Source organism: Protopterus annectens, chromosome 6.part0, assembly GCF_019279795.1.
Source record: "Protopterus annectens isolate FY-2018-M chromosome 6.part0, PAN1.0, whole genome shotgun sequence".
NCBI lineage: Eukaryota > Metazoa > Chordata > Ceratodontiformes > Protopteridae > Protopterus > Protopterus annectens.
The window spans coordinates 1,718,673,429-1,718,687,653 of NC_056737.1; the positions used below are offsets into that span (position 1 = coordinate 1,718,673,429).

Consider the following 14,225-nt stretch of genomic DNA (forward strand, 5'->3'; position numbering starts at 1 on the left):
ACAGGAGTACCCAGAGGAAACCCACATGAAGGCAGGGAGGACACGCAGACTCCACAAAAGGCACCCCAGCTGTGAATTGAACCATAGAACCTCTTGCTGTGAGGCAACAACGTTAACCACTGCACCACCCAATACATGCAGAATAATGTATCTGAAGTAGGATTGTTCATTTGTCAGCAACCTGTGGGGTTACGGATCCGATATCGGATCTGAGCCGGCAACTTGTTTCAAGCTAATGGATCCGAGCTCCTAGCTCCTCCCTTCACCCATAATCCCCTGCTAACCCTCCATGACCTCAGATCTAGTTTGCCGCGCTTGTCATGGCTGGATCCTTTTCTTGAGCTCTGCAGATAAGTGGGAAAAAGTTAACTTTTTTCTAGCATTTTTCGTCAGGAATTTCTTTTTTAGTTTAAATTAATACTTGTAAAGTGTGTCTGAGTTAGGTTCCCTATTTTTTAATTAATACCCTCCCTTCGCTGGTCGCTAGTGTGTGAGTGTTTGTTGTGTCTTTTGTGGCCTGTGTGTGTGTGTAGTTGTTTTTTCTTTTCCTTTTTAGTTAAAAAAAAAAAAAAAAAAAAAAAGGAATGGCTGAGGCCCCAAAAGCCATATTTTCTAAATGTACCAAGTGTGGCCATAAGCTCTCCCCGGCTGATGGCCACACTCAGTGCGTTCGGTGCCTTGGGGTTGAACACCTCACCTCGGGCTGTACTATCTGTGCAGCGTTCAACCCCAGGGCACTGAAAGAACGGAGGTCGAAGCTGGTCCTGGCGGGACTTCTACCCCCGGATTCAGCTTCGGCCTCCGCTACCTCTGCTACTCTCGTGGCTCCATCACAGGCTGTGGTGGTTGCCACTCCTGCCCCCTGCCTCCGACTGGGACTCAAACTCCCGCTAAAGTGTCGGAGGACAGGGAGGCCAGGAGGGAGAAGCACCACAAGCGGCGGGCCGAGACCTCCGTTTCGGCCCCGCCAGCTAAGCGGGCTTCTCCCTCCATTGCTTCTAGGTCTCCTCCTCCTTGGCTCCGATCCCCTTCTTTCTCCCCGGGGCCCGAGGAGGAGGTGACCCGATCTCCGTCGAGGTCATCGAGGCAGCATTCCAGGCCTGCCTCGGTGGTCTCTTCGAGATCCACTTTCAGCTTATCAGATGCAGACTTGGACCGGATGATGCGAAGGTTCATCCAGGCCCAGCTGCAGATGGGAGTGCTCTTGCCTCCCCCCCCTCAGGGGGGGAGCTCGACACCTTTTTTCCACCCAATTGCTCCTTCTCCGACCCGCTACCCGGGTTCGGAGCGCTCGGAGCCGAGCAGCCTTGGAGCCGGGGGTGGGTCGGCGCCGACAGTACTTGGTACTTCGGATCCGACCCTACCCTCGAGTCTGTCGGATCCGACCTCTCGGAGCCGTGGTCCGAGCTTCGGATCCGGGGGATTCAGTGTGCCTTCGGCTCCGTCCAGGTCGGAGCACACTGGTCCCTCGGATCCGACGGTCTCGGCGCCGGCTCCGATCCCTTCATCGGATCCGAGTGGGAGCCGACTTTCGGATCCATTGGAGAGTGGCTCTCCCTCGGCATTCAATGTTGTGGAGAGGGCTCTGTTGAGAGCATCCGGACCCCCGGTCCTTGCATCGACTCCTCCCTGCACTCCCTCTCTGCTGGGCCAGGCTTCCATCACCCGGCCAAAGGGACAGCCTGCTTCGATGTCACAGATAGTTCCATTGGAACAAGATGTTGCTGGCGAGGCCTCCTCTGACAGTCCCCCCGAGGAAGCTCCCCGCAAGCATAAGTGCAAAATGAGGCACGTGGACTCCCCTGAGTCCTTAACCGAGGACACGGACTTGGAGGAAGGGGAAGGCTCCCCAAGATCACCCCCTGAGGATGTCTCCTTTGGAGACATCATGGAGATGCTGAGAATCAGAGGTGGGTGGTCTGCCCCCAAGTCTTCCTCTGATGAGTCCGTGTTTCTGGAGGCATTCGAGGCAGGCCCATCTACCTCCTGGGTGTCCCCTCCAGCCGATCCCCTGGTGGACCTTATTACCACCAGGGCATGGAAGGATCCGGACACCGTGGAGCCAATACTGAAGCGACCGGATAGGATTCTTAGCCCCCCCTCAGACCAGTCACATTGGAGTAAGGGCCCCCCTGTAGATGCCATGTTGACGGCGGCAGCCACAAAGAGATTATTGGCTCAGGAGAGTCCCTCAGTCCATCCACCAAGCAGAGAGTCCCGTTTGATGGATCGCTTAGGGAAGCGAGTCTTTAGTTCAGCGACCTTCTCAGTAAGGTCTCTGAACTATATGGCACATGTCATCAGGATGCAGCTGGATCTTATCAAAGAATACGCTGCATCCCCCCCTGAGTCCATGTCGGAGGAGGATAAACAATTGTACTCCACCCGAATGGCCACTCTGAGATCTATTTCAAATACCTCTATGCGGCTGTTGTCCCACGCCACAGAGGGAGCCGCTAGGGCCAGCGGAGCAGGCCTAGTCATGAGACGTCAGGCCTGGCTGCATCATTGCGACTTTACGGAGCCCTTTAAAGCGTCCTTCACGAACGCCCCCTTTGATGGTTCTGCCTTTTTTGGCAAAACAGTTTGTGAGACTCTTGTCCAGAGTGAGAAGGATGGGAAGACGTTGTCTGCAGTCGGGGTCCGCTTCTCTGCTCCCCAGCGGTCCTCTTCAAGGAACCAAAAGGGTCAGAAGATGATGTGGTTCCAGAAATCACAACATTCCCAACCAGCTCCGGACAACCAGTCCTACCGTGGCAGAGGTGGACAGGGAGGACGTCGCCCCAGGGGCAGAGGGGCTCCGAGAAATTTCGGGTCCAGAGAACCTTTCTCTGAGCGGCCCGCGCAGCAGCCCTGAGGGGTTGCCCGGCTGCTCCACTCTGGAGGCAGTCGGGGGGCGTTTTTCGAAACATCTAGTGGCATGGGAGTCCATCACAACAGACCGCTGGGTGCTTCGCATCATATCCAGAGGGTACAAAATACCAATTCTCCATGTCCCCCAATCCAAGAACCTCCCCGATGTACCACCCGATCACAGGGAGGCTGCAGCCGCAGAAATACAGCAGCTGCTAAGAAAACGAGCCATCCAGCCCGTCCCCCAAGACCAGCTCGGATTAGGGTTCTACTCCAGGTTCTTTTTGGTGCCAAAAAAAGACGGGGGATCTGAGACCCATCCTAGACCTTTCCCGCTTGAACCTGTCAGTAACCAAGGAAAAATTCCGAATGGTCACTCTTCAATCTATCCTCCCCCTTTTGAGGGAGAACGATTGGATGTGCTCTATAGACTTCAAGGATGCGTATTACCACATCTTAATGGACAAACGATCCAGGAGGTTCCTTCGCTTCCGGCTGGGAGCCAGTCACTACCAGTTCAGGGTCCTTCCCTTTGGCCTCACCACAGCCCCCAGGGTGTTCACCAAAGTGTTAGCAGCGATTGCGGCCCACCTGAGACTCCAGGGAATTCAGGTCTTCCCGTACCTGGACGACTGGCTCCTGACCGCACCAACAAGGCATCTACTTTGCTCGGCCAGAGACTTCTTTCTCCATCTAGCCCCACAACTAGGCATTACTATCAATGTCGGCAAATCTCTACTGGCTCCAACACAGATCATAGAATTCATAGGTGCCAGAATAAACACCAGAGATTTGCGAGCCTTCCTAACTGCCGAGAGAATCAGAAATCTACAACTTCATGTGCGGGCTATCCTTCATTCAGAGGCTTCACCAGCAGAATTGATCCTGAGGGCACTAGGCTCCATGGCAGCAGCGATTACACTCCTTCCATGCACCCGTTTGAACATGCGAGTCCTGCAATGGACTCTGTTAGTGCAATGGTCCTTCCTATCCCTTCCTCTCCACCATCCCATTGCTATCAGCAAGGCTTGCAGAAGGGCGCTACTATGGTGGCTCCAAGCATCGAACTTCCATACGGGCTGTCCCTTCTGCACCTCTCCCCCTATCGCCACTGTGACCATGGATGCTTCTCGCCTCGGGTGGGGGGGGGGCATTACTCAGGCAGGACAGTCCAAGGCACGTGGAACGATACAGAAACCTCCCTGAATATCAACGTTCTGGAGATGAGAGCGGTGCTGTTGGTGTTGCAAGCACTTCAGAGCTTCCTCCCCGCAGGAACGATTGCAATTCACTCGGACAACATGTCAGTGGTCTGGTATATCAACAAACAGGGGGGAACCAGATCTTATCCTCTTTGCCGTGAAGCCATGAGAGTGTGGGAATGGGCGATCTCCACCAACCGCTTTCTGATTGCAACGCGCATTCCGGGGAGGACCAACATCCTAGCGGACAAGCTCAGCCGCAGCCTTCTTACCCCTTACGAGTGGTCTCTCAATCCTCTAGTAACGAAGCAGATATTCGCAACATGGGGGCAATCCTGCTGCGATCTTTTTGCATCTCCATCAAACGCCAAATGCGACAATTTCTTCGTTCTAATCCCCCCACCAGGGGAATCTCCAAGAGACGCTCTGGTGCATGCTTGGCCACCCGGTCTACTCTATGCCTGTCCTTCTCTTCCAATGATGATACAACTCTTACAGAAAGCCTCGCGGTTGGGGAGCAAGATGATTCTCATTGCCCCATTCTGGCCTCGACAAATTTGGTTCCCTTACCTGTGGTCTTATCTTGTGAATCACCCTTGGATTCTAGATCCCATTCCGGATCTCATCTCCCATCCATTGGACTTGCCAACTCCAAACCTGGACAATCTGAAACTGACAGCTTGGTTGCTCCAGTTCCACTCCTAGTTAGGACTTCTGGTATCTCTTCACCAGTCAAAGCCATCCTCGTGGCAGCACATAAGCCCTCCACCAGGAAAGTGTATCACAGCAAATGGAAAAGTTTTTCCATCTGGGTGGAGCGCTGCGATCTAGACCCCTTTACAGCTCCTCTTCCATCCATTTTAGACTTCCTAACTGAACTCTTTCAAGAAGGCGCTAGTTGTTCAACTGTCAAAGTGCAATTGGCAGCCATTTCTCATTATCATGTGGGACATGATACAGGACCCTTGATGTCAGCCAAATTTAAAACCTTTCTCAAGGGTACCTTTTTACTTAGACCTCCTGTAAAAGAAGCCATACCCCCATGGGATCTTACTTTAGTTCTTCAAGCCTTGACTGCTCCACCCTTTGAACCCGCTGCTTCAGTGGATCTCAAATTCTTGTCATGGAAAACAGCATTCCTTGTAGCCATTACTTCAGCGAAAAGAGTGTCGGAACTTCAGGCTCTTTCTGTAAAGCCTCCATACCTGATTTTTCACCCTGATAGAGTGTCCCTCCTTTCTTCCCAAGATAGCATCAGAAACCAACATAAACCAATCCATAAATTTACCGGTTTTTCTTCCCTAAATATCAAAATAAGGGTGAATACAAGCTGCACTCATTGGGTGTTCATAGGCAGCTTTGTTTTTATACTTTTTATATTTCCCAGTGTATCCTACTAGCTCATCAAGCCTCGGGTAGACCCGCACCAGAAGGAGTTTGTGCTCATTCCACTCGCTCCATTTCTACTTCTGCGGCTTTCAAGTCTAGAGTTCCTTTGGATGATATTTGTTCTGCAGCTACTTGGGCTTCATCTCGTACCTTTATCAACCACTACAAGCTAGACCTGCTTTCTAGAGGGAGAGCATCCTTTGGCTCTGCGGTGCTTCGTAATATCCTTCCAGGATGGTCACCCAGGGTGCAGGTAGCTGGGGTCTCTGTCCCACAGGTTGCTGACAAATGAACAATCCTACTTCAGATTTAGAAGTTATGTACTCACCATAACGTTCCATCTGAGTAGGTAGTTCATTTGTCTGCAACCACCCCCCCCTCCTTCCCCCTGACCTTCTTTGGATCTATTAGTTTTTAGATATCCTTTGTTGGATATATATGGAGAGGCAAACTCGATCTGAGGTCATGGAGGGTTAGCAGGGGATTATGGGTGAAGGGAGGAGCTAGGAGCTCAGATCCATTAGCTTGAAACAAGTTGCCGGCTCGGATCCGATATCGGATCCGTAACCCCACAGGTTGCAGACAAATGAACTACCTACTCAGATGGAACGTTATGGTGAGTACATAATTTCTAATTAAGAGGAGGAGTGTAGTTTAAGGGAAGGTAGTAACGGAGTCCTTTAACGTTACAGTGAATGAAAATTGTTTAATTAAGGAATGTACATCTGATTTCCATTTTAATAGAACAACATTTTTACAGTTTGCTTCCTCTTTATAGGTAGGTACTAGGCTGTCTGCCCAAGGGCATTTATAAGCCTAGCCAGAATGTGTTGGCTTTCGCCTCCCCTTTAAATTAGTTTCCTGGGCCTCTGTCTAGCAGGGCCACTGAAGTGATCCCAGGGGTAAACCTATGATTTCCCATCCACTCGTTAAGTTTTCTCTTGAAGAGAGTCAGCGAGGGGCTCTGCCTAACATAAATTGGGATTCTATTCCAGAGAGAGGAAGTCTCTGAGACAGAAATCTATCCCTCCAGCATGTCCTGTTTATTGTTGTGCTGAGGTTTAGTTCACTGGAGCATGTGGCTCTAAGAGATTTGGTTTTCTTGAGGTGGAGCATGTCCATTAATTCCGGGATGGACATGGCCTTATACGTCAGGCAGAGATCACCTCTGAGCAGGTGGTAAGCAACCGAGTAAAGCTGGAGTTTTTTTTAGACGAGCTGCATAGGGCATCTCTTTGAGGCTCATGATCCTCTTGGTGAGGTACTTCTGTGGTCTTTCCAGCTGTTGCAGGTGTCGAGTAAGGTACATTCCAAATGGGGTATTGTACTCTGTTATGGGCCTAATGAGTGATGAGTAGAGTGGCACATTGACCTCTCTTGATCTAGAGATAAACTCTTTTGTGATTAGGTGGGCTACATAGAAGGAATTTCTAACCACTTTTGCAATGTGATTATCGAAGGAGAGGTTGCTGTCTACCTGGGTCCCCAGGTCCCTAATTACATCTTCCATACTTAGTGGATTACCACCTATGTGATAATTCGTGGGCACTTTGTTTTTCCCAAAGGGTTTGACACTGCATTTTTTGGCATTCAGGTTGAGGCCAGGGTTTTGACACCAGGTATCTGTCTCTGTGAGACCCTTCTGGAGGATGTCTGTATCAGCCGGTGAGTCGATTATGTCCCCCAGTTTGCAGTCATTTGCGAACTTGATCAGCCATAGTCCTCCCATGCTTGCCTGTACCTCAGAGAAGTAAATACCGAACAGGAGGAGTCCCAGGACCGAGCCCTGTGGGACGCCACTTGTAACTGGTTTAGAGTCGGACCTGGCACCCGCAACTCTAACCATGTGTGTTTTATCTGTGAGCCAGTTGGCCACCCATCTCGTGATATAGGGGTTAATGTTCAAGCTAGTGAGCTTATCAATGATGCCAGAGTGTGAAATGGTGTCGAAGGTCTCAGCGAGGTCCAGGTAGGCTGTGTGGACTACCTTCCCTTCATCTATGGCCTTGGTAACTGTTTCAAAGAAGTCAACTAGGTTTAGGAGGCAGGATCTGCCTTTAACAAAGCCGAATTGGATAGGGTCCAGTGTCTGGAGGTTCCCAATGTCTCTGTTTATGAGTTCTATGATGATTCACTCCATAGTTTTGCAGACCAGGCTAGTCAGGCTTATAGTACTATAGTTCCCAGGTTCTGTTGTGGCACCACCTTTGTGGAGTGGGATGACTGTTGCTGTACGCCATTCTTTGGGTACATAGCCTGTGATAAGGCTGAGTCTGAACAGTGAATTTAGGTGAGGGTTTAGTTCCTTTTGGAGTTTGAGTAAGACGCAGCCTGTGACACCATCCGGTCCCATTGATGCTGTGTTCTTAGCTTTGTAGAGGGCTGTTTTTACCTGCGTGTCCATGATGTCTGGGGCTCTGCATTCTTCTGGGATGGACACGGGCCCTTTTGGAGGTGAGGGGGGGTAAAGTTTACACTGAACTTGTCAGCCAGGACGTTGGCAATGTCAGTTGTTTCAGTGTATTTATTGCCATTTTGCACAAGCTCAACATACTATGTATATATGAAGTTATGATGCAACTTAAAAATGTGATGATTTAATAAAAGTGTTGCAAAAAGAAAACAAAGTTCTGAATGGTGATTACCCTTCTGTTACCCAATCCTGTATTATATCAGATAGGAACATTGAATCTTAGGATTATTTATAGTCTTTTTGGTACTTTTCCGTTAAACCCCTATCACTTTGTGGTGATGTTTGAGAGTGTAAATGAGTGTTTTCTAAACACTCTGTTTGTAGAATAAGAAGACACAGCTCAACATTGTAAATGGATAACTCAGGAGACCTGCAAGAAAGGATAGGAGTTAATTTATTCTTGTAATAATTGATTGTATGTACAACAGCCACTGAGAAAAGGTACACGGGAGGATGACATAATGGTTAAGGTGTTTACCTTAAAGACATAAGGTGCAGGGTTTGATTCTTACGTGGGGTAATTGGCTAGACTTCAAGTGGCCCAAAAGGGCAGTTAGCCTAGTACTAATCTATGAACCTAAAACATTGATGGAATTAGAGTATATTTGATAGTAATATCTGACAAATTTTGTGTGTATTTGCACATGCAAGAGAGAGGTGTTCGTAGGGATTACTTAGGGCATTTCATGGAATTTTTAAAAGCAGCAGGTGAAGTATATTTTTCTTTGCAGTGTGCCAAAAAGTTATCGTCTGCTGTAAAAATCTTTGCTTTAAAATCTGTCAAACTGTAAGATTGCAGAGTTGCTTAGGATGCTCTGGGCACTTTTAGGAGCTATGTTATCTTTTCGGGTAAAAGGATAAACGCAAGAGAGAGGTTAAGGGAAATGGTGCATTCATTTTATATGTTGATATTTGTACTTGTTTGGTTCTGTGTGTCGGCTGTGCAAGACTTTGATGTCTGCGACCAGATGATGTCTGCATAGAGTCAACCTTTTTTTTTTCATAACCCTGTTTGAAGCTTGTTTTTAGGTGTCCTTTATCATGAAGGAAGGAAGGAAATTGTAGGCACCACCAGCTGTAATTACACAACCAGGATGGAATAAGGCGAGACACGTGGTAGGGGTTTAACGGAGAAGTACCGTCTTTTCCAGTAGACATTAACATTTTTAAGTTTGCAGTACTGTTCAGTCTAGCCACAATCCCCGTTGTTGTTTCCTGTATGCTTATCCTCAGCTTTTTGACTTTCATTTTAAAGGGTTTTCACATACACCCCCATCTTGTTGACTGTCTATTGCATGTCCATTGAATGCAAGGTTCCTGAAGATTTAAGGTACGTTATTAGTTTTCTGGTTTTCTAAGTCCTTAGCTGTGAAACACAATTTTTGCAATCTAAACAAAAATATTTTTCAGGCAATCTCAGACAAGCCATGTTTCCTTGAGCATTTTTTTGTGTCCCTTGGCAAGAATCTGTACATCTTTTTCAGAAGCATCACATAGTCCTTCCATACCTTTCTTCTAGGAATATAAACTCTCTTGCCTTCCAGCTGTTCTAGTGGTTCAGCTGGGGAGGCTGGCCACTATTTAGAGATTTCTGTTTTTATGAGTTCCATACCCTTTTTTGCCTTCAAGGATGTACTTTAACTGCTGTGGGCTTCAATTGAGGCTGGACAGGTGTGGGTTGCATTTGCTGTTCCTTTACTTTCTGGTCAAGGTCTGTTTTTTTACTGGGACCTGCTATGTTTCTGTGGAGTTCAGCATGTGGAGCCTGAAGCCACTAGGAAACCTTCTATGTACAACTGGATGTTGTTTTGCATAATGTGGCACTTTAGTTGGCTTGTGGTGGCATCCAGTTTGTCCCAGATGCCGGTTGCTAGGTCTCCTTTCAGCCTGGGAGGAAGGGCAGGATTTCCCTTAACAGGCAGGAAAGTATAGAGACTAAACTCTGGGGTTGTAGGCAGTCCACCATTTGGGGGAAGGGTTGTTTCTGTCACTTTCTAGATGACCCTTCCACTTGGGGTTATAGACTTTGTTGTTCAACAGGAGTGCCTGTTTGCATTATGGTCCTTAATTCCCTGGTTCAGCACTTTCCCAAGAGTATATTCCATTCTTAGTGGCTTTAATCCTTATGGCCCCCAGATCTCTAGGTCCTGGGTGCTCTTCCTGCCTTTCCATATGGGTACATTTCTCTGTATTTTTTTTCCATGTGGAAGTGGTTTATTCCCTTTGAGTCCGTCCCTCATTCTTCCAATGTTTGGGGGGGGAGTGAGAGGGAATGATTGACAGCATCTCGCTATCAGGGTTGATGCAGCTTTCTAGGGAAAGAGTCTTCTCTAAGGGATTGTTGGTTTGGGATCAGATGGACTTTTTTTTTCATTCATCTCCCGGTGTCCTGACGTTTAGCGATGACGATTTTTTTGCTCCTTGTAGGTGGAAGAAATTACAGTCTTTGTTCCTGTGGATATCCTGTCTTCTGGATGTGCATTACTTTTTCATGTGTTGTAAGAATATTGGTGCTTATTCCTTTCCAAAAAGTAAGATGGAATATATGCAGTCTGGATTCGTATCAGGATGCAGCACCAACCTGATGGTTGCAGTGAAATAGATAGTTGAGAAGGAGCTAGAGATAAGGAAAGAGTCTAACCAGACATTCCTGTACTTGGAGAAAGCATATGACATGGTCCCATGAAAGCTGATTTAGGCAGTCCTGCAAGTGTTTTGAATTAGGCAGTCCTGCAAGTGTTTGGAAGTTCCAGAAATATTGTTAAAATTAGTGATGGCTATGCACAACTACCCAATGACACAAGTACAAACAGCACTTGAACTCAGAGGGGTTCCCTGTGAGGCTGGGTGTGCATCAGGGTTCGGTTCCGAGAGCCCACTGCTGTTCAGACTAGCGATGGGCTACATTAGTATCAATAAAGCTCCTGTATGCAGATGATGTGGCATTACAGGCAGACTGTGAACATGACCTTCAGCAAATGACAGGGGAATGGAACACAAAGTTGAAGACACACCGAATGAAACTGAGTAAAGATAGGATAACTAATGGAAGCAAATGGGGTAATCAGCTGAAATTCAGAATTGAGAGAAAATAGAAAATAAAGGAGCTAATTAACTTCAATTATCTAGGATGGGTAGTTGAAGAAAAGAGGATTCTGAATGAGGAGGTCAAAACTTGACCCAGTTTGTCTGGGGTACTGTGACAGAAGAATGCCAAAGCAGCTTGAAAAGTCAGATATAAAAAAAGAGGGTTGCGACCGGTGCTACTGTATGGTTCAGAGACCTGGAGAGTGAAGATAGCAGTTGAGAAACCTAGAGGTGGTGGTGATGAAGTTCCTGAGATGGGTGGTAGGATGCAAATGTGGGATGAGCAAAGAAATGAGGACATCAGAGCAGAAGCCCAAATAGCTCCAATTGCAGAGAAGGTCAAAGAGAACAGATTATGGTGGTTCAGGCACATGTGCAGGAAAGCGGAAGACAGTCTGATGAAGATGATTTGGGGCTGACAGAAAGAAGGCAAAAGGAAACAAGGGCATCCAGTAAAGAGAAGATCTGTGACAGTCAAGCATGACTGTCAAAGTATGGGAGTAGCGCTGAATTGAGAGGGATATGGGGACAGTTGATGGTACTAAAGTACACCATTTAGAAAATGGAAAAAACAGGGGAGTTGATAATTATTCTTTTTGCATTTGCCTTTATTGGGCCTGAGTGTCCTGGGTCTTTGGAGAGGACACATATTCTTCTTTTCCAGTGCAGGTGCCTTTGTCTGTGCTAATGAGATGGAGTCTTCTCATTAAACATTTCCCACTGCTTAGAGTCTGGGTTAGTCCTCAGTTGAATGTTCTCCTTTTCTTAACCAGGTGGCTTTCTTGCTTCGGATTCAACCCAGTCATAGAACCCATTAGAATGAGTCATTTAACTATTAAATAGATGTGTTCACATTTTATCATGTGATTTCCAAGGAAGACCTTCCTGCAGGGGTCAGGAATTTTCCCTCTGTCCCCCTCTGAATGAATTGCCCCACTACACACACCAGACTTGGCTGCTGAATTTCCCTTAAGTCATTTGTTACTTAACTAAAGAGTGAGAAGGTCACACAGAAAAAACAATCAGTAAAAACTAAATGAAAACTCCCGCCAAGCAAGAAAGCGCCAAATATCCAGTGTAGTGTTTGCTTAGTAGCAAGGGGACAAACTTGTGGAAATTTAGCGCAAGTTAACATGTGATGTCATGGTATGCCTTGTCAAAGATCACAGCCATTCCAATGCATGGTAACTTCTGAAAAGTGATACCAAATGATGATTGGTGGACAGGATAAAGCCAAACCTAGGAGCGATCAAGAAAGACTTATAAATAAGTCAGCTGTTATGGTAAGAATATATATTATTTCCGTTATTTCTGAAATTGCAGTGAATACTATGGTCCTTAAGTATATAATTTTATGTATTAGTTTGATAAATATATATATATTTTTTGTATTGCTCTTTACAGGTGTGGAGAATACACTGTACCAAACAAAACCCAAAATAATGCAAATCATTACCAGGGACACTGGAAGGATGGCAAAATGCATGGTTATGGAATATATAGGTAAGTACAGACTTCATCAGAAATTAGTAGTGAAGTGCCACAGAATTTGTTGGGGATTTTGAAGCAACTGAAAGAACAAGATGGCCTCTTAAAAGCATAGTTTTCTTACTTATTCTTCAACGTTGTTGTGTTTTAGTCCTCTTTGCAAACAAGGACTACAGCGTCTTTTGGAATAGAAAAGTGGAAAACTGGTAGAAGGAATTTCACATGTTTTTAAAGTGTAGAAATATATGAAAACTCCAGAATGCTAAAGGCTGCTCAACCAAACAAAAATATTTAGAAAACAAACAGAGCTAGGTCTCCACAGAGAAACATTTATTGACTCATAAAACGGCATAAAAACAGGGATAAGCGGTTTCAACTCATAGAGACTTCATCAGATCCTCCCCAGTGCTTTGACTAGACATATCCAAGAGAATGTGTAACACAAGTTAATATTTATGGCATAAGAATTAGTATATGATAATCCTCAGGGTGGTGAATTATGACAGAGGTATTGGAGAGCCGATGGATTGCTGATTTGCAGGCCGATCGGCTTCCTGGATTGAATAGGATGATTCCCTTAAAGTCACTGTTGAAAGGGAGGAGACTTCTTAGATAACATTTAAATTTAAATATTAATTGGCTGTGTTTCAAAGGAGAGGAGTACTGGCAGTAATGCAGTATTTGTTGAAAGGGAGGAGACTTCATACATGAATTTTGATTAGCTACTCTTTGCTTTAAAGGGGAGGAGTACTGGCAGTAATGCAGGATCTGATGAAGGCTCTGAGTTGAAACTTATCCCTGATTTTCTTCGTTTCACTGTTGCAGTCATTAAATTTGGGTTATCTGCTTACAGTAGCCCTCAGTTGGCCTGATTAACAAAGTCTTGGGTCCTGCGTCGGTTGCTGTCCCTTCTTCCATGATATCAGGTCGTCAAGGGTATAAAACATGCAGCCGATGCCATTACATCAGTCTTTCTTGCCGTTCGGTGCCCGAAGCAGAAGCAGTTCGCAAGTGCCGGTCAGCTGACTCCTGAAATTTTCGTTTTCGAGTTTCAGATCCGAAGTCTTCAACTAAAGCTAAGTACCCCGTTGGGGAAACTTTTTCTTGCTCCTTACCGATGTCAGTAAAAGTTAATAATTGCATTACTTGTGGAAAGCAAATACCTCACAAAGATTTTCATTCGTACTGTATTCCTGACCACGATGTACCTTGCTGTCGGTTTTGTGCTTTATTTAATCAGCACACTATGCGTTGGTATATTTTTGCCTCTAAATATTTCGATTCTCGGTTTAATTATCCAGAAATGTCATTGGTTAGCCATCAGACTACTGGGATTCCGAAAAAACGCAGAGATAAAGACAGAAACAGGCCGCCGAGGTCCAAAGCTGCCGACGACGCTTCTCCTAAGCCAGTTGCCAGTTCGCCGGTACTCAGTGAGACACTTTCACAGGCCTCTACTGAGACCCATTCGGAGTCCGGTATGCCTCGAGATGCTTCAACTGTGGAACCCGCGGATGTCTCTACCTTGGATGGGTCTGGAGCTGCTGTGCAGGCACCTGCTTCTGAGGGTGTATTCAGGCCTAGGGACTTGCATATTTAATCGACACCTCCTTCTTCATTTAGGCCAAAATCTCGAACCATGCCTAAGAAAATGAAGCCCAGGCAACATGCTCAGGCCTCTATGCCTAAAAAACAAATTATAAAAATGGGTGAAGATCTTATAACTCTAATCA

The 14,225-nt window shown here is 46.4% G+C and overlaps 1 protein-coding gene across 2 annotated transcripts in view; it reads left to right on the forward strand.

Moving 5' to 3' along the window:
• ALS2 (alsin Rho guanine nucleotide exchange factor ALS2) overlaps nucleotides 1-14,225 on the forward strand; it is a 2,167,716-nt gene that overhangs the window by 1,320,974 nt on the left and 832,517 nt on the right. For both annotated transcript variants that reach the window (XM_044075110.1, XM_044075111.1), the window contains one exon: nucleotides 12,409-12,507. In XM_044075110.1, the coding sequence (XP_043931045.1) occupies nucleotides 12,409-12,507 (99 nt within the window). The remainder of the gene's footprint in view (nucleotides 1-12,408; nucleotides 12,508-14,225) is intronic.